Source organism: Chaetura pelagica, unplaced genomic scaffold (assembly GCF_000747805.2).
Source record: "Chaetura pelagica isolate M959 unplaced genomic scaffold, ChaPel_1.0 scaffold565, whole genome shotgun sequence".
Lineage (NCBI taxonomy): Eukaryota > Metazoa > Chordata > Aves > Apodiformes > Apodidae > Chaetura > Chaetura pelagica.
In genome coordinates this window covers 274530-301074 of record NW_009953388.1, presented here as the reverse complement: position 1 = coordinate 301074, position 26545 = coordinate 274530, and the positions used below count along the sequence as shown (strand labels likewise).

Here is a 26545-nt window from a genome sequence, read left to right as displayed (position 1 = left end):
TATCTTTAAACCCACCAAGCTAGAATATGTGACTGAACACACCACAACTGTTGATCTAAAGGAAGGTGATAAGAAATAAATAAATAAAATAACAATAAGGGGAATTTGAGACTCAAGAGTGTCAGGTATCTGCAATTTACCACTTTTCTGTAGGCATATTTGATCTTGAATCACACATCAAACTCTGACCTCTGGTACATTAACACAAACCAAGAACTCTTTTGTCATAGAACAGTTCCAAGGCCCATGTTGTCAAAAAGCTTTTTGACATGCACTGATTGAAGATGCCAGAGATGTACTTTTATCACACATCATGTCATTTTTATTTTTCCTTCTAGAAATCATCCCTCATGTGCTACTGCAATCTTGGTAATGACAAACAAGTCTGTCTGAAAAGTGTTCCCATCTTCTTCCTATGATCTTGATTGTTCCATAGAACCTCTGTAATTTCTTAGAATTAAGATCATAAGGCTAAGTAGCCGCCACAGGATATAGCACATACTCAGTCCTTTCAAAACAAGATTAACTTCCACAGGATGCTTTTCAAGTGCATTAGACAATCCAGGAAGGGTTTGAGAGGGAAAGCAAGGTGCACTGCAGATCATAGTTCTCTGCATTGTTGTGAAATACACTCAGCTCAGACTGAAGGAAAAACTTAGGTCAGAGAAAAAGCACACCAAGGAAACCACTCTAATACATATTAAGAGCACTATCCTACTTCCTAGGCAGAGGTGAACACTGATCAAAACAAAAGAAACACATGCCAAAATGCTAGCCAGCTGAGAGGGACACGGACATGCTAAGATCATCTGTATCCAGCTGGACATTGGACAGATGCTACACTACCCATCATTTTGCTTCCACCATCCCCGGTCATGCAAGTAACTCCCCTTAGCCCAATTCAGTCAAAATGAGCCAGATTAACTTAAGCATTATCAACAAAGTAGTTTTTTTGCCAATACAGATCACTTCAGCTGAAAAAGGAAGATCTCATCTGCTGCAAAACTGGCAGATCAAAGGATACATGAATTTGGGATAAATTAATATAACAACTTTCTTGAGCACAGATATTTGTAGAGCACTCACCTGTCAAAATTCTCACACCCCAGGAGATACTCAATATGCTAAGGAGAAGAGCTAAATATGAACCTTACTGTTTGGGGCTTCTCACCTTCCCTATCTGTGTAGGTAACTCCCAGCATTCTTTTTTTTCCTATAGCATTGATAAGATTGTCTTGTGTATTAGTTACATCTTTCATTCTTCTTGCTTCATTAAACATAGCTCCCTGCTGTGCTGCACCACAGAATTTATAGCCCGAAATTAACCAGAACCAATGTGTTTCTCAGTGATCATCTTCTGTTTGAAAACACATCAGTGCTACAGTTTCCTAATCTTAGCAAAGTCTAAGCAAGCAAGACAACAACCAAGTGTATCACACAGAACAGAGTAAAAGATCAAAGCTTAAATGATAGGCATCTGCAGTTGAATATTCATTTCAATCCAGTGCATCTCAAGCATCATTTTGCACAGTCCTCTCCAATGTCAAAGTACATTAAGAAAAAATACCCCAAAATAATGTACAGTACTATTTCCTGTGTGGCACTTGTCACTTTCCTCTCCCTTAGCTTCCCCCAGATTGTATCAAAAACTTTCCATGCAGTACTTCACTAACTACTCCTTATACCTCACATCTCTGATCTTGCCATCAAATCCCATTCTTCAGCTACACCCTTGCTGAGCTACTGCCCACTTCCCATCCCTGTTGTCCCTCAGAAGACAGGATTGCAATCACAGTATACACACACACACCTATGTATGTGTCCAGATTAGGATTTGGAGGTGTTCACTAACCCCAAAATGGTTAGTGAACATGTCTAGGTGTCTACCTCGGATAGGTTTATGTATGTTTTAATGCATATTAGCTAGCAAGTTGACACTCTGAAAAGAGCCCTTTATTTAATTTAGCCAAATAAACACAAGGATTCTGTCAGAATCACAGAATTCATTATTAGACCTATCTATATAGACCTAGCTTGGCTTTAAAAGGCACCTCTAAATTTTGTGTTTGGACAGTTCAACACAGTTGAAACCCAAACATGTCACAGGAAGGGTGATACACTGCTACACAGTTTCCCTCTGGCTGCATTAGGCTGCAAGAAAAGTTTCTCTCCACTGCTGGGTGGGCAATGGAAGTGTCATATCCACATCACCAGAAAGATTCTCTAAGCCACAGCATGGCTGACATACAGCAAGGAGATGCATTACACTTAGCATTCCTAGGGGCTGCTGCCATTGTCTCTCCCTACAAAAGGAGGACATAGCTGTATGCAATAGCTTTCTCCTCCCAAGCATTGAAACAGGTCCAGTTTTACAAAGGCCAGTGCAGCACTGCAGCCTCAAAGGAAGGGCACTCACACAACTACATAATCCCATTTTATTGTGAAGCAAATGGTTCTGTTCATAAGCCACAATGTAAAAAATATATCATAAAAAATGTTGAGGGAAGCAAAACAGCTGTGACATTCCCACAGAACAAAATATGATTAATAGTCCCAACTGTGAGATTGAAACATTTCTTGAATGTGTGATCATTAAGAAACTCACTCGTGCAATATCAATAATGTACAATGGGGGGAAAAAAAGCAAAATCCTTTCATTTTTTATATGTGGCACTCACATAATAACAATGCAAACTAGGTTTTAGGCAACAGGAGAAAATGAAATTAAATTCTTACTTCAGAGGCTCAGGAGGGAGTTTAGTTCCTGAAAGATTAATCTGCTTCAACGCAAGAGAGCTGCTGAAAAACTGTTTGAAGGAGGGAGGGACTTCTTTTCCTTTTCTGCAAGTAAACAAATTCATTAAGAAGTAGCATCTAGACACTCCTCAATTCAATAAATAGCGAATGCAAGCCATCAGAATTGTAATTATTGTTTACATGCTTAATTTGCTCTACCTTCAACACTCTGTAATCAGTAGCTCTCAATTAGCTTAGAAATATATTGTCATCAAAATGTTGATGCAACAAACAATTCTCAGCATTGCAGTGCTGCACAGAAGCCATTACTATCTAGCTTCTGCTAGGTGAACTATGAAGGATGATCATTTAGGTCTGGTTAACAGTGAACATACTTCTATCTTACGAGCAGATCAAACAGGACATTACAAACCCCCTGAAATCACCTTTTCACCACTAGAAATAATTATTCAGTGCTGTAGTAGCTGACCCTCAACAAGTTATCGTCTCTAATACGGACCCAAGACACCAAGTTGAAGAAAAAGGAAGCTAATGTTAATATTTCCTACAAAGCAAGTGTTATACAAAGTCAATGCCCAGTCTCAAAGACTTTCAAAGAGACTTCCTCTCAGAAGAGGACAAAAAAGGAAATAAGCATTAGTAACTATCATCAAATAATGAAAAATAACAAACTCTAAAAAACAAGTTTAAGAGGAGTCAAGTCGGTCAAACATCAAAGCCTGATGTTGTGTTTCTTAAGAGACAAAAGTTACATATAGACTTTCCAGTGCATCAGTATCACAAAAAACATACTAGACAAGGTAGCTTACTTTACAGCCATCTAGCAAACAGCAGAAAGGGAAAGAAAATATTTTGCCTGAAATAAATAATACCTATTTCATAGAGAACTAAGATATCTAAGACTTCTATAAAGTCTAAGGTTTCTTCTTAAAAAGAAAAGTGCAACATGACAGCAAGTAATTATAAAACAAAATATTGCAGGACTTAGGAGTAATTACATTTAAACTGTACCTGTGAGAAAAGAGAGTCCTAGAGAGGTTAAGGACAGCTAGATGTTGAAGACAGCCACGAAGGAGGGCTCCACTCACCTGGTTTAAAACAAAGATGATTGATTTTACTTTATATTAACACAGAGAAGTACCTCAGGATAGAAGGTGGGGAAATGTTTCCTTGTTATTCGAATTTCCACAAAAAAAAATAAAAAATAAAAAAAAACCTTTACCATATCTAGTGCACATTCTGTGTTGGATAAATCCAGATGAACAAGAGCATTTGGCTGGGCCAAAAAATTGTACAGACTCTATAATTAATGGAGAAAAAAAATAAATTGTTATTATTACAGCAATTACTGGATTGCTACTTCTCGTTACATTTTAGGCTTTATTGTAAAACAGCACTACAAGGGATGAGTCTGAAACATTTTTTCACCTAATCAATACAACCTGTTTCACTTTTGAAGGCTACAATTTTTAAAACAGAGGAGAAAATACAGATCCTATGCAGTACTGAAGCCATCAATATTGAGATCTTGTCACCTGTTCTGTTTTCTCCCTTAGACCTTTAATGCACTGCTGAAAATAAGTTAGTTTCTGCATAGGATCTGTCACAAATTTTAGTGTATGTAAAATTTCCTACTATATGGTGCTTTATTTTGGGGTATTTTTAGACTCAAAAACAACACAGAAAAAATATGACCTAATTCACAGAAATGTAGAATGCTCAACTCCACATGAAATCCAGCCAAACAGAGCATGTTCAACATTTCTAAAATAGAACCATCTTTCTAAAAAATTAGGTCATTTAGACCCTGTACCTACAGAGCAAGAAAGGTCCTTGCTTTAAAAATCTCTGTGCTTTGCTAGGGTTTATTTCAATTGCTAAATTAAAGGCTTTCCTTATTCCTGTTGGAAAGCTGTTCCATAGATTAAGAGATCTCAGTCTTAATACCATCTGTCTCTCTCTGACTGGCTAAGAAAAGCCTCAACTTTTGTATTTTTATTTATTGCACTTTTTTTTTTCTTTTTTTTACATTATTTGCCATGTCATTCTGTTGTAAAAGTAATTCACCAGGTGCCTTTATTTACCATTTAACTCTTTGCTACCTTTTAAATCCTCTTGTCCCACTGAAACTTTCACCTCATGTCTGAAAAGAATATTTATATGAACATGCTGACAAATCTGAAACTAGTAAGATTTGTCAAAACGTCTCAGTCACATCTGACTGCACGTTTTAAATTATAAGACTGGGTGTCTCTAGTGTTGCATATTTTAGATGCTCAATAGTTAAAGCATTCAAAACTTAACACTTATCTGCACACAATTTTTGATGTAAGAGAAACACAAATGTAACAGTGAAAAAGTGAATACATACAAATTGAGAAAGAAGTGGATTTTGTTATTCAGAAAATTCAGCTGCACCTCTATGGCAACTAATAAGCTGAACAAAGGAATTAAAGTTCTTCAAAGTATCATAAGCTTCAATAACAAGTGTCAAGGAGGTGCACAGATTTATTTATACAAACAAAACCACAAAAAAACAGAAATTAAGTCTTTCGAAGTCAAAGTCAAAATAAATTGTTTCCAGCCTTCCAATGAAAAATCTGTAATATACTTATCACTAAATGGAAGTTGAGCTTTTTAAATTGTGTTTTGGTCACTTTCAAACAGAATTCAGGAAACATGTTAAGTCCACTGAAAAAAAATGGCACACTTGCAGTTTTCTCATTTGTCTGTACAAGCCAAGGACTAAAAGCATGAACTAAAACTATGTGGATTTGTTCAGTTGCGTGGAGCAGTTTAATCCTCTGACTATTTACTGAAGATTGGAGATCAAAATGTTATTTTCTATCTCTGCTAGAAGTGCACTGAAATAAAGGCAAAAAAAAAAAAGATCTAAACAAAATGGCATTGCCCTTCTCTTAGAATTAATGAAAACATCCATCCATTATCTCATTAAATGAGAAGAAAGTGCTTACTGAGAGATCATCACCACGGAGCGCGTTCCCTGAGAGGTCGAGGTCGACAAGCGTGTTTGCGATCAGCGAGTTGGCACTGAGTGACTGGGAAAGGCTGTTCACCCCTGCCAAAAAAAAAACACATCAGTACTGAACTGTCTCCTCTAGACAAAACCAGCCCAGGCCCTGCCAATGCACAGTTGCAGTGAACTCAGACACACATGAATGCTTCACGGCCTCCTGTTACTAACCCTGTACGGCAGAGCAGAGGAATACAGGTGACCAGGCATATCTGAGACCCTTCCCTGCCACAGCATGCCCAGTTTTGCCCAGACCACACTCCATCAGCTGCCCTGATGGAGCCACTATGTATTATAGGTCCCGGATCCAGGGAAGAAGTCTTTTTGTGAAGTCTGCAATGTCTTTAACAGTGCGATCCCATTTTGATTTTTAAAACGGAGTTTACTTCATGATGTCAAGACTGTGTCTCTCTGTAAACAATAATATTTAGATAAAAGTATCTGTGGAAGTAGATGAAAGCATCTGTGGAAGATCAAGTACATTAACAATTATAATTGCCAGAGCTTCAAAAGCAACTGACAAGGCCTAGAAATTAAAAATATTTCAACTGCATATTTGTCTGTCGTTTTAGCAAAATAGTTAATTAAAGTATCAAGAGATGTGTAAAGACTCTCAATTCTTGATCAGAACAAATCCATATTTTTCAATTTAAAATTAAAAAGCTCATATTGGGAACAAATCAGTCAGAGCTTTCTTTCTCTAAAATTCTTCAGCTTTTAAAAATAAAAATTAGGACATGGCTACTTCCAGTGAATTTAACTTTCATCTGAGGGTTCTGTAGGTTATCACCATCTTCACTTTAACGTAGATGGCTATTGCTGCCTTTCAAGCAGTACATGCCTGTTTTTCTTCCATGCATGTGTTTTCTAAGAGCCTGGCCAAAGCTACGAAGCAGGCAGGTGTTTTGATCTACTACACAATATTGGGCAACTTCTCAAAGCCACTGGTCAGTGAGAATGGACTGTCATTCAATTGACAGAACACGTCCATTCTTCAATTCTCAGCTAGAATGGAATGGATTTATCAGCGTGGATGTGGAGGAAGCAGCTAGCAAGCCACCGGAGACCAAAATACCCCACACTTCAGCTCTTCAGTTTTCCAAACTTCCAAATATTAAGAAAGTCTTCCATGTGTGTGAGTCTTGTTTTCAGGAGGCTTTTGATACTGAAACAAATTGAAGCACAGTGACATCTTTGCCTTCTCCAAACTTTTTCATTCGGCATAATTTTTCTCTTATCTTAACATTGCATGGTTGAATCCACACCCTAGCTATAAAGGTAAACTGCAAATGAGTACTTTTGAAAGATCTAAAGCTCTCTTTAACTTCTCAAGCTTGTAGTTCTGAATTCACTTTACTGTATCTTCTCAAAGCATTCATAAGCAACAAGAAGTAGAAATTAATATAATGTACTCTCACCAGTTCAGCATATACTAATGAGGACCGACTCTGGGAATTCAGGAGTAGTGTCTGACTTTGGGGGAGAAGAGCATCTATCAATCAGTCTGTAATGTTGTTGCTTGTTTCATGTTTAGAAAGGGTCTGCTGCCCCAAATCAGCCACCTCACTGAAGGCAAACCATGCAAATGAAGGATTTTTGTAATTAGCCTTTGGCTTGGGCTCAGAAAAGCAAGCCCTACTTTTGAATGAATATATTAGAACATTCCATTTAACTGGAAACTTCAAATCAATAATTTTTTGTTTGAACTTCACCCACCTCATCCTATACTCTTAACAGTAATCTCACTTTCATTTGCAGACAATTTCTCATGCTCTTTTACCACTCTCAGGAGGCTCAGAGTGTTAATAGCTCTCAGGAACTTTGAGGTAGAATATTTGAAGAAAGATCAGCTGGGAAGTTACCACCTGAACTTCACTTCTCAATCTTAGAAACTTGTCTTGAATAGAAAATGCTTTTTAAATAAGGTCAAAACCAGTGAGGGATTGTAAAAAATTTCTGAAATGGGAAGTCTCAAAATAATAAAAAGAAAGACTGGGAGAGGAAAAAAAAGTTCCTTGGAGTCCACTGAATCCAAGATTCAAGGTCTCCTTTAGACTTTCCCAACAGAAAAAAATGACAGTATTCCCCTCTAAATGCTACAAGTTCAGAAATAGCTTCCCATGTTAAAACCAATTCAGCACTGCCTTCTTAAGTTATAGGAAAACTGGCTAAGACAGGCAGCTTTGCAGACAACTGAAGAAATGAAGCTCAGTTTCTTCAGGTCCAGAGACTTATTAGAACTCCAATTTTAAGACAATGCATATACTTTTTCAAGGAATTCTGAGGAGCTGCCATGGGACAATATTCAAGGTGACATGTTCCTCTTTGGAGAACAGGTAGTAATTGCAATGCAGTCTGGACTAGTATTCACACGAGGTCAGTATTAGACATATTGGAATATATTTTCAGCTTTTGCTTAAAGATTGTCCTAAAAACTGTGTTGAAAACCTTTGGAATTCTTTTCATAACCTCAAAATTCATTTTTGCTGACAAGAGTTTTGTGGATGTGCTTCATCAAGCTGGCATTTACATTTTATGAAGATGGAAGCATAGCTAGAGTGTTCTCTTGACTCAGTGATCACAAGCACTTGATGAAATCATTCAGATCACATGAAGAAAAGTACAGGATGAATGAACACACCAGAACTGCATGAATTTCTGTCAAATTCATGAACATTTAATCTCAAGAGTACATGTGAGGTTAGTCAAGATTCTCAGCCAATTCCTTCTCACCAAAAATGGAGTTAGCAGCGGAAAAGAAAACAACCTCAGAGTTCATGAACATCTTTTTAATGACAATCACTATTGAATAAATTCAGTTTAAGGTTTATTATTTACTCAAGCAAAAGAAGAGCTATAGAACACTGAAAAAAAATACAAAAAATGTCTCACCCTACTCATACTCCCCCAAGGTCAACCTTTAAAGCTTCTGGGAACACAGAATCTGAACTTCACAGAGTAATAATTAAACGCATAAAAAAGCCTGGCTCCTATCTTTTATCAACTATTGTCCTTCATAGACTGTAATTCACTCAACTTTTCCAGGTCAAAAAAATCTATGAAAAAGCTAGAAGATGTCAGTGCATTTATTCTGTTTTCAACACTGATGTTCTATACAGGAAACCCTGGGTTTGTGCAGTCCTTTAAGAGGTCTATTATTTGTAAAACAGCAATGGAAAAAGCTCAAAGCTTCTAACTTGTATTTCAGTAATGCTATTGTTTTTAAAACAATTCAATTACAATATCAAATTAGAAATTTGTACATTATAAAACAAAGAAATCTTTACTCAGAACATACCACTTAACAGTAATTTTGTCACTACACTTGCTTTCACAAAATAATTGCGTGCAAAATGTTTGGAAAATTCCCTGTGCATTTTTGTTTCAGACATATTTTTTAAGTATATATGAAACATAATATTTATGCCAATTCTAAATTCAATCTTTCCTTACAATATAGGTTCAAGCCCAAAGCTTACAAAAGTAAGAGTTTTTCAAAGCACAGAAGGGGGGACACAACCCAGCCCATTGTTCAGCAACCCAGAACAGCAAAAAAGCAGCTGCGCCGTTGAGAATACACATGTAAATCAACTACAGAATTAATTACTTTATCATCTGGTAAACAAAGGTATTATTAGGCTGGAAGCCAGAAAGTTTTTGAACATAAAAAGAGGCATATGTATAAAACATACCTTTAGGTGACAAGGAGGTTTTAGATAAATTTAAATGTTTCAGTCCCTTTGGGAGCTTGGCGAACTGGATGCTCAGAGATGACACACCTGTTGGGAGAATGAAGAGAAAAATCACATTGGGGCAAACAATCTTACAGGAGGAACTGTGGGGGTGGGCCCAAAATCACCCTGTCTTTTTATAAGCATAAGTCTTTGAAATGACAGGTGCAGTCAATATTTCTTCTTTGTTAATCACTGAATGGACAAGGAACTTTGTTGTTAACAATCAGTGAGTCACCTTAATTAGTTTAAAAACTATACAATGCACATATACATTTGAGAAGGGGTCAAAGGGAAGGTATTATACATGCCAAACAGTCAGCACTTGGGAAACCTTTAAGCTTTATAGTTCAGCCCCCCAGAAAATTACTTAAGTTTTTAAATAAACACAGCACAAAATAAACCTCAGCTATGATAGTTCACGTGAAACTTTCAACTATTTTTATTCTCTTTTAAAAGGAAGAGCTGTTGAGGCAAAAGAGGCATCCACGTTCTCTAACTCTTCTCCTGAGATAAACCCTACAAACCTGAAACCTTCACCAAGCCACCCATGAGTGGAGGAAGCAAATGGGCTTGGAAATGCTACAACCACTTGTGATCGCAAAAAAGTAAAAGTCTGTTAAGATGCTGACAGGGACTAGACTACCTCAGCATAAATCCAATGAAATAACAAAACAAAACAACGCCAAAAAAACCCCAACAGTTTTCTTTAGAGCCCTTTCTCAGAGTATCCAAGTTCCACACTCAATAGACTTAATCCTCCCATTTAAGCACAAGACTGAAATTCAATTAAGAGGGCTTATGCTAAATAACAATAGAACCAAACAATGAAATATTTATTAGAGGAATAAATCCAGACAAAGACTCCAGACTTAACCCTAGGTGTGAAATATAGTCCTTTACAGTTAACTTAGTGAGAAAAGGTCAAAAAGAAAGGGGGTAAAGCCTTTCACTTGTTTTATAATAGAGTAAATGAAAAAGGTGATAACCCTTCTCCACATTTGCAGACAGGAAAGTCTGCTAGTATATCACATACACGTTTCTTCTGCTTTTATTGTGTTTTACTTATCATTGATAATGAAAGAGCAGCTATTATGGAAAATTTGTTAAGAGGTTTATTTAATGGTCTCTGCACAAGCATGTTGCGAATGAAGGTGAGAGATGCCATGTCCATGCAGCTCAAACCAACATACTGTATTTTACTTATACTGCAAAAATATTAGACTCATTATACCTTTGCATAATTTATTGTAAAACACTCTTAACTGGATGTCTTCACTAACTTCCAGCAAGAATGGATCAAGTCATAATAGCATTTTCTTTCACAGCCCTACTATTAAAAAATTGTTTAAGCTCCTCTGAAGTAGGAGGTTCAAACTACCTTAAGCAGGTCTCACAATTCATATTCTGTAGTTGACTGTCCACTTTTACTAAGCTAGTTTAGTCCCAATATATACTTACAAAATCAAGGTACATTTGTGCTGTCAGAAGAAATAGAAGTACAATCCAAATCATTAAGGATATCACAAATATAATTTTCATTGTGAAGCATTTTGGGTAAGAAGGGCAGCAAATAATTTTACCTCTCCATGTTTGTATTAGCTAATGATATACAGACCACTTATCACTCTGAGCTTAACAACTATCAACATCTTACAAGATGCAGGAAGCAGGTGAAGGAAAAGTCCTTCTGGTCACTCAGGCCCTTGAACACTCTTTAAGTCACCCATTTTTGCTAACCTCATAAAAGAGACAAGAGCTCTAAAGGTAGAAGTAAAGTTAATTGCAACCAGGCACACAGGTTTGAATTTGAGTATTTCTAGGATTCAGTATTCAGGTCTATCATTATTTTTAACAAAATATGAGATTAAATTCTGATCTTATTAAAGCCAAAAGCAAAACTCCCTCCCATTGCTTCAGCATGGCTAGATTTTAAAGCCAAGACTGATAATAAACTTTGCAGGTGTTGGTCTCACAAATATTGACAGTATCATAAAGAGAAGTCAATCATGAATTAAGAGACTGGTCTCAGTGTTGCATCACTACATATAAATACTGCCTTGTGTTTTAACTGAAGCCAGGTCCTATGCCTTAGTGAAAATAAATGCACTTGTTATGTTATGGGCATACAGTTGCATTAATGTAATAAAATAATGTCTTTATTTATTTGTGCTCAATAATACATAATAACTTATGGTAGGGTTTTTGTGCAAACAAGGCACAATGATACGTTACTCCCCACAATACAAACAACTCTATTATTTCCCTTATAATCACAGGTCAATCTGATTAAAGTTCCAGTTCCTGCAAAGGTGATTTTTCAAGAGATAGTTTCTGAAATCTCTAAGTTTACATGAATCTCTATTATTCCAGCTTTTATGTATGAAATGTTTGCTGCTACTTCAGCTTAATAAAGCCAGATCTACCTTGCATTCAGTGAACATCAGAACACAGGACATATAAATTTTTCTGAAACTGAAAAGATGCATATTTGCACATTGCAATTATAGTTAATTTCTCTTTAAGTACTCATAAAACGCAGGTAACTCTCTAGCAGAAAGGTCAAATCTTAATTGTGTATGTGACAGGAGAGACTGAGATAATGAAAAAACCTAAATTTCTTCAAGTTCTAGTTTTTGCATTTCACTTGTATCTTGTAAATGGATACCACAGAGTGGTTTGAATCAATAGGTTAGTTGCAAAGAAAGTACCCACACTGATATATGTTTTAAAAAAATAATAAATTATTAAAATAAACCTGTGACCTATAGGATATCTACCAAATGGTTTGGTCATTTGTTTTGCTTTCAAGATAAAAAAAATAGTTCCTTTTAGAAAAACCTTTCATATAAGACAGTGTAAACACACTTCTTCAAAAGCTGAATCAACGATGTGACAGCCTATTTTTTGTATAATATAGTTAGGCCTATAGCATAACAATAATGTTCCTCAGCAAAACACTGGCTTTCATGTGATATAAATTCTTAAGGAGGCCAAGCATAAGTCAGGAGGCAACAGGCAATCAGATGAGTTATAGCAATTCACATGAACAATTTCAAATAAGAACTACTCTAAATATGTTAAAAACAAATATTTTCATACTTAAGGGAAAACAATACAAGACAGGAAAGGAGAAAAACCCTTCCCATCTTTTTTTTCTCACTGATCCAGCAAGCAAGGAGAAACACCTACAAAGCTCTGTCTTAACAACGTTCTAGGTCAGTCAAGTTGTAATCAAAAGGAACAGTTTTTCAATTTTGAATCATGACAGCAAGGAGACTGGAAATATCCCCAAACCAAAACAAAGAAAACAAGAAAACATTCACTATATAAAACTCCTTATTTTTCTTCTGGCCCAACAGAAGCACAAGATAGTCTGATCCCAGAACACTGTGTGCCTGGAATGAATTAAGTGAAACAAACAGAAACCTCACATGGGCAGTGCTGAAGGGTCACAACTCCAGACTGAAAGAATGTAACCTTATTTTAAAAATAAATGCCTCTTCAGTGACAAGAGAATAGACAAGGGAGGGGAATTATTTGACTTGATATGTACTGAAATCATGCCCAGCAGTGCCCAGTCTGAGAAAAGCTGATCTGTTCAGCTTGATTTTCCATCAACAGCACTTTGCTCCATAAGGATACCAGTTATGCCAGCATCACTGAATATCTCCAAGTACTGGCAACACACTGAAAAAAAGGAGTAGTTTCAATACTGGAAATAAGTACAGAATTATGACTGAAATAAAACCACAAAACAATCAGGAAAATACAATCCAAGCAACAAACTTGCGTCATGTTTCATCTTTCAACTGATTACACTGCCTTTAAAAATGCACATCACTTTAGTTACTCTCTAGTCCATAACAGTCACTGTGCTCTATGAAAATGTAATGAAATGTAATGAAACCCATGGCTGGTTTAAGACACTTAAGTATTTCTCAACAAGCTAGTGGATACACATAAATCAAAAAGAACAGCAATTCTCAGTCACTTGTGAACAACAGATACTTGCAATAGCATTACATACAGAACAATAGCCTATTATTCAGGCAAAACTGAACAGAGTAGCAGCAATCCTCCTATTGCATTTGACAAAAGAGAAAAGCATAAATGTTACAGTACCTCTATCTTCAAGTGGATTGCTAGCAAGGTTGATCGTATGGAGTCCTGAGTTGGGATTATGGGCTAGAGCACTGGCTAGCTTTTGTGCAAAATCTCTGCAAGAAAAGAAGAGAGAGGAAGAAAGATTCCTGTTATCTCCTGTAACAACAGAACATTCAGAGGCATAAAAATGTCAAGAGATAACTAGACAGAAGTGGCTTATCCTACTGCTGACCAGCACTGACTCTTCACAGTTTCAAGCAATGCTTGTCTGGCTAATTTGCTATGTTTCAAAGCAGGTTATTTTAGTATTTATTTATTTATTCTTTGACCTAAGAGACTCAAGAGAACTCAGTCAAAGCTCAAATGGCTTTTGATAAAGATATAAATTAGAAGTTGCACAGAATAACTTACAACTCAAAGGCACCTTTCATCATTGCCATGCCATGTAAGGGTGGGATATATACATCAACTTGCATACCACTACCTCCTCACTAGCAGCGTGTCTCAGGAGAGATGGTGGTGCGTCAGTTCTATAAGGCTCACAACAGCCAGGCAAGGCAGCACAGACAGCTTTGGACTAACTTTAACCAGCTATGGTAGGTAGCTGTGAGTAGCATGACCTACCTCTGCTTCAAATTCACTTGAGAGGCAAGGGAACGTGGCCCCATCTCAGGGCATTTTGCTGCAGCTGGACTATGACCACCCACAACATTAAGTTCAAAGCTAGCTTGGCTTTTCCTACATGATCACACTGTCAGACTCAGATGGAGACATGCTCCTTGCATTAAGTCACAAGCCTGTTGGCTGCTACCAGCTCTAAGACAAATCCTCTGTCCCTGTACCTACCAGGAAGCTTTCAGGTATTAAAGGACTGGCCTAGTGTGTGCTTTTGCTAAAGTGAGACCATAATTTCAATGTTCTTACTTCACCTAAGTTACATACTAAGGCAGAAATCAAAAATATCCCTCGAGCTTCCTTCACAGAGCTTGTCTCCCTCTCTGTGTGCTTTGAAGTGTCTTACCTCCTGTAGGCCAGAGGGGGAGAACTACCAGCTTTGTTGCTAGAAGTGTGCTAATTAACACTACCCACTTTCCTCAGGACAGGTCCTGCCTACCATGAAAGTGATAGTCTTGAGTGCTGAGAGCAGCAGTGGAGGTCCTCTTCAGTCTCTAGAAAAGAGTGGAGACTGGACAGAAGGAGTCTCAATAGCTTTTGGTTGTTGCAAGGTCTGCTTGAGTATAGATGCTCCAGGCAAGTTTACTTTTCCTCTGAAACCTTATGTCCTTAGATGGATTCTAGGGGTAGAACAAGTTCCAGTACTGCAAATGGATGATGATGGGCTGCCTTTAGGAAAAGAGTATTCTCTTCCTAAGATAAAAGCAGCATGTGAATACAGTCAACAAATAATATTCTGGGCTGGAATCTGTGCCACCTGACAAGCCTCAGGGTATGCTGCTTTGCTACCAGCTGCTGCTGCAAAGACATCTCTTCTCTAAGTCCCTAGTTACACTTGCCAACAGTCTGTGGATACCCTCCAGCATTTCAAATGGTACTAGATGCCAGTGCTTAGGCAACTGAATCAAGCTCCTCATGTCCAGCCAAGAAAAATGAGGTTTTGAGTTAAAAAACACACACAAAAATACTTTTCTTCATTTTGAGTTTCCTCCTCTTCCTTTATCCCTAACAGATTCTTGTCATTTCAGTGTTCTGTCTACACCTCCAGGCTTGTTTACAAATTCTCCTCCTGCTCTCACCACCAATATAGGCAGGATTACCAGAACTTTTTGGACAACCAGTGTGCATGTGAACTACTTAGCAGAGGCACAGTCAATCAACTGACACCAGAAACCACCGGACTACCTATGTAGGGCACATGGGGATCCAAGACTTATTTTGGAAAAAACTAATACAACTTCCACTCCCTGTGCAGCCTCTGTCATAAATGGAGACATCTGGGTCTTGCCTTCCTGCCGCGGTCCATATCCGTGGCAAGCCGGGAATGAATACTGCACACCAATGTGATGTTAGTTCAGTCCAAGTTTATTCAGCTGCGTACAGATTATATAGTCTTTAGGACAGTGTTCATGCTGTCCACGCAGCAAAGCAAAGCTCTTAATTGGTTAACATACATTGTTCACCCGCCCCAATTCCCCTTTATATTGGTCACTACTTTAAGCCCTTTATCTAGCTCCCCGTCCTGTTTACCTTACTACCTGAATCTACATAGCAAAGCCTCACTAGTTCCCATGAGAACAACCTTCCCTGTTCCCCCGGCTGCCCGATGTTTAGTCTAAAGTTTCTCATAATCTTTCAGCACAGCCAGGGCCCCAACATCTTCCTTTGCCCATTTTTCGGAACAGGGCTGCAGAGGATGAAAAGCAGCAGGGACATCATGTCCACTGGTTTTCAAAGACTGCAACAAATAGATCATTTTCACCAGCTCCTGCAAGCAGACTGAAAAACCCATCCTGCAGTTTCATAGAAATTCCTATTCTGGTTGCCATATATTGCCCCACTTTTCTAAAACACCTCAGGGATGTAACTCTCTTTTCAAACTCATTTGCTCAGATCATCCTGAACTACTCTCCTTTACCTGAAATCTGGATATCACTTACCTTAGCATCCTAACAGTAGCCAAGACATGTTTGCTTTATGCCTTAAACACATACAAAATAATCCAGACTGCACCCTTTAGCATCAGTTAAAGAAATTACAGTGGAGATAAAATTTTTTAAAGTATCTAAACTGTCACAAAGCTTATCAGCCAGTTTCATTTGACAACCTGTTTTCCCCAACAGCAAGTCCACACTTCCCTAGTCTTACGTCCTTACAAATACCATGGCACAAAAGTTTGCTGTCATCAGCTGAGAGGATGACAAGTGTTTATGAGGCCACATCCCAAACTAAATCACAGAAATGAGTGGCTGGAGAATGCAATCATCTTAAACTGACACTGCTGCAGGACAAAATATGCTCTTGCAGCTGCTCAGGTTATTTCTCCAAGCATTACTCCTGGTAGCTCTTCCTTAACCCTGGTTTGGTCGTCTGTCACAACTCATTAAAAATGACTGGTCTGTGAAGTATGTGAAGATACCCAATAACAACAGGATTTCCTCCTGGCAAGCAGATATGATAACTGGGAAAAATGAACAAATGCATCCTTGACAAAAACCGACAGACAATGCTGATGAGAGCAGATATACACCAAGGCAAAATGCCAAACGCTGTTCATCTAGATGGAGACATGAAAACCAAAGTCCCAGGTCTATTAGCTGTCAAGTCCTGTTAAAACTGAAACCAGTTAATCCAACTGCAATAAGTTAAGGTAGGCAATGTCCGAAGGTAGTCAATAAAGCTTTTGATATTCATGATTATCACTGCATTTCATAGCACCTATTGCAAGAAAAATGAGATTAAAATCAGGTGCCTGTGTTTGAAATGACAGCTATTAACAGCAGGGCACTCGTGATCAGAAGGTCTGGGTGTAATTTCAAACTCCACCTCAAGTTTCCTCAGTCATTTAGGCAATTTTTTTGAAGGGTATTTCAATGCAAAACGCATTTTCAAAATGGGAGAAAGATCCAAACAATGAAAGAGGAGACAATGTAAGACACACCAACTATATTCGCTGTGCTTGTTTCCCTTCTTTATTTTTAATTCAGTATAGTGTTCTTCTCCCACCACTGCCTTTTTCTTTTTAACATAAAAATTAATTAATGGTAGACTTTTTTGTCTACATGGTCTTAGACGATACTCTGACACTAAAACAAGCTACAAATACTTCCAGCTGGACTAGTTTGTACCCTGACTTTTGCTTCTATTTCCTGTGAAGGGAAAAAAAGGCAAATATCTAGTAAATACAATTTACTGTACTCAAAACATTTGCAAGGATTAAATTGTATGGCTTACTTCTATGCGCCTTTCTTTTAAGGCTATGGCAAGGCATTAAATTCAATTATATATTTTCTTGCTTTAAAAAGTTGCTAATTGCAATCCACAATAAGATAAAACCATTTCTCTTGGGAAAGAAGTTATAATCTGTTATGTCAGATCAAATAGTATGCTTTTTCAACAAAACCTCAAACCCTGTTTTTAAATGATAAAAAGGTGTTCATACTTCTACTGGCAACCATATTTGGTGAGGAACAGTGTGAGCTGATTCAGAGGCTTATGCCCTTATCCAATCAATTTTGCTCCACTTAATTCTCCAGGCAGAATCTTAAAACGCATCAATTTAAAGGGATTTCTTGGATATAAGGAACCTCTGAAAAAAACTGATGATAAGCTTGTGACTACAGGCTCCTCAGAACAAGATAGACATCGAGCACAAACCTTTTTTTAAATGCTTATTCCAGCTAACACACATCACACATCCTCTTTGCTGGGAATAAGCAGTTACTAATGCGACATTTCAAAGGAATTACTTACGTTCTAAGTCCGGCATTCTCTAATACCAGTTCTTCCAGTCGATTGGACCTACTCACCACTCGCAGTATCTGCTCACAGACATCAGTGGACTGCCACAAAAAAAGACAGAACAGCGTTGAAGAACACAAACATGGAACAGATGTTTATTGAGATATAAGCTGTACATTGTAATGGGATCCAGGCCACGATCATCATCTTGTCGTATATAAACAGTAGGAAAAAATACCAGAAACGTCCAAGAGTGTCAGGTGGCAACACAGGACTTCTGGAAAAGACTCAATGAAGCGAGAGGCAGACTGAAAAAAAGCCATTTTGAATCAGGCCATCTAATCATAGGGTGCAGAATTTTTACAATTATAATAAAGAACCCAATATCTGTGATTTAGAAAAAACACTCAATTTTTAAATAAATCTTGTTCGTATGCATGCGAATCCTTCAAAAGAAAGTGGCAACTAGTGCAAAGAACAAAGCTCGAGAGCAAAAGCATTTTAGTTACAGGTCCTCCAAAGACTGCTAAGGACTAGTGTTTAAGGGTCAGTGTATTTCAGTGTGAATTCTCCCAACCTGTTGAGTAAATCCCATCTCATGATCTTACTGTTGCTAGATTCTAGAATTTGCACAGACATTTGCAAGTACCCTAAACAAAACATTATAACAGAAGAGTTTGTTTGCTGTGCTCAAATAGAGAAATAAAATCTTAATGATCCAAAAGCCATACAGTGCAATCTGTACCTCATCACCTTTTATTATAATGTTTAATTTTGCTTCTGGATTTAACTTCTTATTCTCTGCACACATTAGCCAAAGTTCATGTTAAGTCCAAAGCTGAATCTCAGTCATGATCTTGAAGTCCTGAAACTACTGTGTTCTCTGTCTTTAAAAAATGTGACATTCATACCTGGGACATCTCTCTATCTGTCTTTCTAATGAGTCTGACATTTTCTAGTTGTTGTTTTTTTTGTTATTATTGTTGCTTTTTAAAATTTTATTTTAAACTAATTGAATCTCCTAAAAAGATGCACCACATACATAAAATCTTACTAACCCTTTCCACAGTAAAGGTGACAATTTTTTTCTGAAGACTGTTAAACTCAGCCGTTTTCCCAACTCTAACTTTCATAGAATCATAGAATCTTAGGGGCTGGAAGGGACCTCGAGAGATCATCTAGTCCAACCCCCCTGCCAGAGCAGGGTCACCCAGAGCACATCACACAGGAACTCATCCAGGTGGGTTTTGAATGTCTCCAGTGAGGGAGACTCCACAACCTCTCTGGGCAGCCTGTTCCAGTGCTCTGTCACTCTCACAGTAAAAAAATTTTTTCGGATATTCACCATGAACCTCCTATGCTCCAATTTGCACCCATTACCCCTTGTCCTATCACTGGTCATCACTGAGAAAAGCCTAACTCCATCTTCCTGACACTCACCCCTTACATATTTGTAAACATTAATGAGGTCACCCCTCAGTCTCCTTTTCTCCAAGCTAAAGAGACCCAGCTCCCTCAGCCTTTCCTCATAAGGGAGATGTTCCACTCCCTTAATCATCTTTGTGGCTCTGCGCTGGACTCTTTCAAGCAGTTCCCTGTCCTTCTTGAACTGAGGGGCCCAGAACTGGACACAATACTCCAGATGCGGCCTCACTAATGCAGAATAGAGGGGGAGGAGAACCTCTAACTTTGCCTTCCATACTTTCATAATTCAGAACATTACCAGAATGCTACTACAGCACTGTGATTGCAAGTGGAAAGCTTCATGTATGTAGTATAAAAACACCGTGGACAGTCTATCAAGGACACAATGTCAGGGCAGGACTCATGAAGCACAATGAATTCAGTGCCCTCCAGATATGTCTGACCTCATACTGACCCTTAGCAGTGTTCCTATGGCATGGATTTACTGTCCAATAATTTGCATTTTCCAGGTGTTTTTAACCGAATCTGTGGAATGTGTAGAATGGAATGTGTGGAAAGATTTTAATTTTTTTTTTGAGGAATTAATATATGTTTTCAAGATTGACACAGTTGATTTGAAAGTACAGAGAAAAGTTGCTAAGAATGCAAAAAAACCTTCCACGTCAAAACATCTCAGACAGATAATATAGACAGTTCCTGTTCTAAGTCAACTGCACTGGCTAGTCTTCTAACTAAGCAAACATTCTTCACTGAAGCAGAAACTGATTAATTGCATCATACCTTTGAACAATGGTGATTTTAACAGGAAACTACCAGAGGATCAAAAATATCCCCAGTTTCATTCCATGCATAACTTTGAGTGAGATGTCCCAGCAAGAGAGGTTTTTGCCTACTCTTCTGCCACGAATCATATAAGCTAGTTTCTACTGAATTTTCATGGAAAATTATAGCTTAGGAATCCAATTAGGGCACTTCCAGATAAATAAAACTGCATCCATTTAAACAAGATGAGATTCAACCTTCAGTTTTAAGGAAAAAAGCTTCTGGATGCAAGTCTGAACCAATTTCTGAAACCACTAACACTACCCGTGACTATAAACTTTCGAGGTTAGAAGAAATAGTATATTTTTATATATTTAAAATGCCATCTAATTATTGATTTTCTTTACCCATTCTTCAGCAGTCCAACTGGTTTAGATTTGCCCTCCTTTTGCTTCTCATAATATCAATGTCACACATCACTACATACTTAGTACAGCACAGGGTTATCTTCAGAGAACTGGGAGAAAAATTCATCAAGTTGCTATGAAAATTATGAGAAAAAAATCTCATAAATATGCAGGAAAACAGAATCCTGATGTTTTCTTTCCACCTCCAAGAAGCAACGGAGATTTCTGACAGCTTTAGGGTCACTTCCTATTTAGTATCCCAATACTGTCTGAAGGAGCTAGCAATGCCTAACAAAGCAGGGCTGTTAATTGCCCAATGAAGTTTTCAAGCTTTTTTCACTTGAACTTTTGAGAAGACCTGGCTCGTGGCAGTGTTCCCATGGCATGAATTGACTATTTAGCAGTTTATATTTTCCTGTTAAGATTAAGGGGGAAAAAAAATTTAAATAAATTCAATAGATTATCCATTTTCACTTGACTAAAAAAGTTCACCTTGAAAAATGCAATAGCATCCCCTAAAACACACCACAGTCTGGCAGAAGCAAGTATATTGCTTCAATGTATTACTTACTAATTTCAGATCCTTGGAGGACAGCTTTGTAAACCACTGATTATACTCCAGAGCAGCGACTATAGGTATTAAGTCTCTAGAAAAAGAAAAACACTTTTACACTCACTTCATATAACTGTTGGCTTTCGTTATTTGAAACAACCTCTTAAGTGTTCTTCTGTATCTAATTCCCCGCAGTTTTGCAATCTTGTCTCCCATCCCTGTTACAGAAAGCTCTGCATTCTGAAAAATGAGCACCACCAGCAGCTGTGTGTCTTTCTCATATTTTAATACCGATTTTTGACAGGTCAACTGACATCCATTCTAGCATGAATTTTTAAACGAGGAATTTGTCTGGGCTGCCATTCCTACTTTTAGTATTACTTTTTCTTCAGCCTGTGAGATATTTAAGCTTCTTAATCACCTCTAATTATAATTGAGCATGACGCTAAAAAGCTTTTGGCAGTCTGGTGATTTAATATAATTCCATGACTGAATGCTTCTAGAGAACACCTCCTTGTCTCATCTCTATAGTTAAACTCCCTGAGGAAGCAGGAGACCTGCAAAAGGATAATGAAACTTTCAGTGCAAACCCTCCTTAATTGTGAAAGGGATTTCACAAATGAAATTCTAAATTACTCCAGATTTCTTCATTCCAAGGCTCTTAATGTGATCTGCTTTCCCTCTGTTAAGTTTCTCCAATAATATACATTGATAAGTGTCATGTACATACACTACCCTCCCAAGCAGAATCATCCATCAAGCTCTAGCACACTATTTAGCAGCAGTTGGATCATTTTGACATAACATATTTAATACACATATACATTTACACCCGGACTTTACTCAGAAACCTCGTCTTTATAGAAGAGCTGTGACTTATGTGAACTTATCCAACAATGAAACAGTGCCATTCAAGCCCCAGTTTTTCCAGGGAGAAATTAGAGAGTATTGGTTTTCACAAGTTAGCTGTCCCCATCCCTCCCCCATCTTTTTATTCAGGACATATGCAAGTAGGCACAGATCTTCACTAAACGAGCAGCACCTTTCCCACATCATCTTTGCCTTCAAGGTGGGTGCCAAACACATAGGAAAGCCAGGAAACAAGGCACCATTTAATGGACAAGCCTTCAGCAGGCTATATTTTGCCTCTTTTGCCAGGCTATATTGGGAACTGCAGTTGCTAGATTTGAAAATACAAGCCCATCACTAAGGTAACTATGGCAATTTGCAGCAAAAGACTAGCCCACCAACTGCAAAGCTCCTGCAAATAGACCATTTTCACACTCCTGCAGAGGAACTAGTGTGTGGTGCCCTTCAAGGATTAAACCTGTTTTCCATCCTGTTCACAGCATACATCAAGTCTCATGGTGAATTAATTTCCACCAACACAGTAGAGTCTTATCAGCTTCATATAGTGTATAGATTTATTTCTGTCCACCACATTGTTTTTGTTCCTACACACACATGCTTTATCTCCACGTAAAGCAGCAAGTGACTTGTGAAATGGCATGGGGGGGAGGGTGTGAGGGGAACCCAGAGGTATTTTCTCCTTAGGCTGGGCCGGCAGAAACCTTGCCAGGGAGTAAGGAATGTCCATATACAGGTTTGTTCCTCCTTTGTCTTCTCCTGGAGCAATCGGTAAGAAGGTAATTCATTAGCAGCTTTCTTTCCTCCTGCTGGTGCCTTTGCCTTGAAAGTGAAATGAACACAAGAGCCATTTTTCAGGAGTAATTTTGGTTTATCCGCCCAGTGATAACCAGCCAGCCACAGCTGGTGGTGAACACTTCAGGGCAAACATCAGCCAGGCTGGTGGTATCACCATCTCACCAGGGGAGAAGAGCTGTTCACACTGTGGACCACCACCACCCAGAAGGAGGCAGAAGGCACCACCAGCAGTTATATTTCAGTTATATTTCAGCCATTAGCAGCAGCCCAGTTCCTCCAAAGGAACAGAGCTACAACAATCAGCAATCACTGGCTGCAAGAGCTTACACTACCAGGGAGCTGAAGGGCTGGCAGGAGCCCAGTACCTTGTGGGCAGAAAAGTGGCTGCAGGCAGAACTTGCCTGAGACCATTCCCTTCCTCCCCAAGTCTGAGAAGGAAGGCTGAAGGACAGGGGGTGCTCAGAGCTGGTGGGAAAAAACATCACACTTGAAAGAAGTTAAAGAAACATTGCTGCAGCAGGACAGGGATATTTAAAAACAAATCCACCCAGCTGATTTGCAAATTCTCATGTTTACATAGTTTAGTCTTCCACAGTATTCAAGGCCTCTTTATTCAAACCCCAGACAAGCACAGACACTGGCACCCTTCAGTAACACCAACTGCTAACCACATGGACACACACACACCTCTTCCTCCCCACAGGCCTGAAGACTGTGGAACCTCTGCCCATTCTGCAGAAGTCTTACTGTCTAGAAACTTTGTTTTATCAGATTCTACCATCTTATTTTAAGGAGAAACCATGCAGCTCAGTCTTTTCTTAATTTTGTTCAAATTTTTGAAGGTGCTTCTGACCAATGAGGGTCCTTTAGGAATTCACCTCTACTCCTTCTATTGCTGTGAGCTTGATTAACTTCAACACAGTTTTACTTTTCAAAACTATGTATTGCTTTATTCACTTTATTCTATTAAATTCTACATGTAGTACTAACAATGACCTGAATTATTTAGCAACAGAGCATGAAATAATGCTATCAACCATTTCCAAAAGCAGGGTCTTCTCATAACTTTCCCTCATTAAGTTACATTGAGTTGGTTGTATTTGTTAGTTTACTAAGTTACCATCCAAATAAAGTAAGATTTACAAAATCTAAATCTGTGCCATCTTAAAATGAGAACAGATTCTCTTCTTCTGGAATGCAGAAAATCTCTCCAAGCTTCAACAACATTCAAGCTTCACCAATGCCTTCATGTTTTGCCAACATCTCTGTCCTGCCATGTATTTAAGATGGCAAGAAATCTAAACAGTGCAAAGAAAAAGAATCTAACCAATCACACTGACAACAGAATTTCTGAATGTCCAAAAATGCTAAAAGATGTGCAACACAGATGAAAATCATTCTACTGAGTTAAACAAGCCCTTTGCACTTTGAGCCTTTTTTTCTTTAAAAACTATTATATGGTTCACAGCACAACATGACTTCAGATGTCATGTTCCCATGTAGCAAGCCATGCTATGCACTCCAAGTGTCAGATGCTTTGGGAACTTAAGTGTATTTATAATTCATGCCATCTTATGTTGACCTCTAACATAAACACTTTACTAGGAAAAAAGCATATTGCTCATTTTTGCAATGCATATGCCCTGTATCTAGCAAATTGGTGTGCCCATCACCTATCTCACTTCCGAGCTGCTCCACAACATGAAGTGTATAGCTTCAGTAATCCAAATAATTAGGTGGAAAAGAAACAACAGTCTCTCAAAAAACAAAGTATGATGGCATATTGTTAATTTATAGCATTCTCACTGTGCTAAATATCTCACAAAACACTTGTGTACATTCTTGAACTGACTGGGATCTCAGATCCTAATTTGTATTTTTAGTTAATAAAATAAGGTTTTGGCTTCTTAAAAAAACTATTTTTGAAATTTAAATCTAAAACCTTTGTCTCAGTTCAGTCCTCAAGACATAGAAACTCTCATCACAAGATGGATTCACAGCATGTAAATGGCTCCAAAGTTGTTTTGAATCTTTGGACTTATACAATACTCAGAGATTTAATTAAAACTTTTTTTAACAACAATAATATATTTCCTCAGTGATGTCAACTTTGTAAGGCACACTTCAACAAAAAGCTTGTATAAAGCATCAAACCCATTATTGCATTTTCTGAAAGCCAATACTTTCAAGCCAGCTGAGATATTCTAAACTCTTAAAACACTGCTTCTATCTACTCTTCCCTTATAAGTAACATTTTTCTTTTTCCAATAAACTGTTTAAACATTAATTTCTGCTGAAGCTGGGTATCTGTAAGTCACTTTCTCAAGAATGCCCCATGGTCTTCTCAGCACTTCCACCTTGCAATGTTTAAAGCATTCTTATGTTCTTGTCCCACATCTGTTTGTGCTGAATAGTATTCCTTTCTCCTTCTTCTCTCAGCAAGGCTAAAACAATCAGTCTTTGGCTACATCCATCATGCCCTAGTTGCAGCCCTGTAGTCTTGTTCAAGTTACCTCTGAATTAGCCAAGAGAGGGACAGATTAGTAACTTTGCCATGAGATTCAGTGTGCACTGTGAAAACCTATCACAGACGCTGAGTAAGTATTTAAGGGGGGTTGTGTGTTTACATACTAGATAGCTTAAAGCTGTGAAAAATGCTGTGGCAAGACACTCTTATTTACCTACCTGGTTCAGCCTTCCTGAATTTGAAAGATTCTTATTTCTTCCATTGCACCTTCCCAAAGAAACAAATGTTTTCTCTATCTTATTTACAGTTTCTTAAATTTGTATTTTTCCTTGTATAATGATGGATTCTAGTTAAGACTCCCTCCCACTTCCTCCTACTTACATATCTTCAGATTCTACTTAGAATCCAACTTCCTCAGCCAGCTAAATTCAGTAAACCAATTACAGCACTTAGCTTAAGTTTCAGCATCTCATAGTAAAATTACTCTCAATTAGCTTCTCTGGAAGCACACTTTTTTTAAAGCAACTATTGTAAGTGGGGAAACAACTGGCTGGGATTCAGTTGAACAATTTGAACATTCTACTGAAAAATTTCCTTTACTGTGTATACCATGAGAAAAAGATTCTGCATAAGTAAAGACTGTATAATTTTCCTTTTCACTTTGCCCACCAGATGTAGTTGCATGTTTTCTCTGCTCAATTTGAGCTCTTATATCTGCCATCACAGAAAAAGTATCTATCTGCTGCCTTTCTGGAGTGCTTCCAACAGCCAAATATATTTGTCTTCTCAGGCTCCTCAGTGAAATGTGCTCTCCATGGGGCTTTTTGTGCAAAACCAGCAGCTTTGTGCTGAAAACTAAAAACACTGCAGATGGTAACTTCAGAGGTCTACACATTCAAGTAACAGCTATGGGACCATCCCACCAGAACAAGGGCAGGCAAAAGGGAACAAGGAAAGTTTCCAAAATATTAGCATGATTACTGCATATTATTTACCTGTGGTCAAGGTGGCTGAAGTCTTGCAAATTCAACTCTCTGGTATCTTGTGTCAGATAAATTGTATCAACATCCTGTTAAAATACATAACCAAATACATCTTCACAGAACTGGTATTTTTTTCCAAGTACTAGGATTTACCTGCTCTTTCATAATTTGTACAGTTAGCTGAAAAGAGCTCCAGAACAAGACATGTACTTACCCACTGTACTTCTTCTCTGTAGGG

General features: G+C 38.0%; 1 protein-coding gene across 1 annotated transcript in view; it reads right to left on the bottom strand.

Annotated features, from left to right (window-relative positions):
• LRRC16A (leucine rich repeat containing 16A) overlaps window positions 1-26545 on the bottom strand; it is a 116703-nt gene that overhangs the window by 79199 nt on the left and 10959 nt on the right. The window contains exons 7-16 of the mRNA XM_009998292.1: window positions 26522-26545; window positions 26320-26393; window positions 21211-21286; window positions 18058-18146; window positions 13648-13742; window positions 9484-9570; window positions 5733-5836; window positions 3980-4057; window positions 3769-3845; window positions 2737-2841 (exon numbers count right to left, since the gene is read on the bottom strand). Coding sequence (XP_009996594.1) covers window positions 2737-2841; window positions 3769-3845; window positions 3980-4057; window positions 5733-5836; window positions 9484-9570; window positions 13648-13742; window positions 18058-18146; window positions 21211-21286; window positions 26320-26393; window positions 26522-26545 — 809 coding nt within the window. The remainder of the gene's footprint in view (window positions 1-2736; window positions 2842-3768; window positions 3846-3979; window positions 4058-5732; window positions 5837-9483; window positions 9571-13647; window positions 13743-18057; window positions 18147-21210; window positions 21287-26319; window positions 26394-26521) is intronic.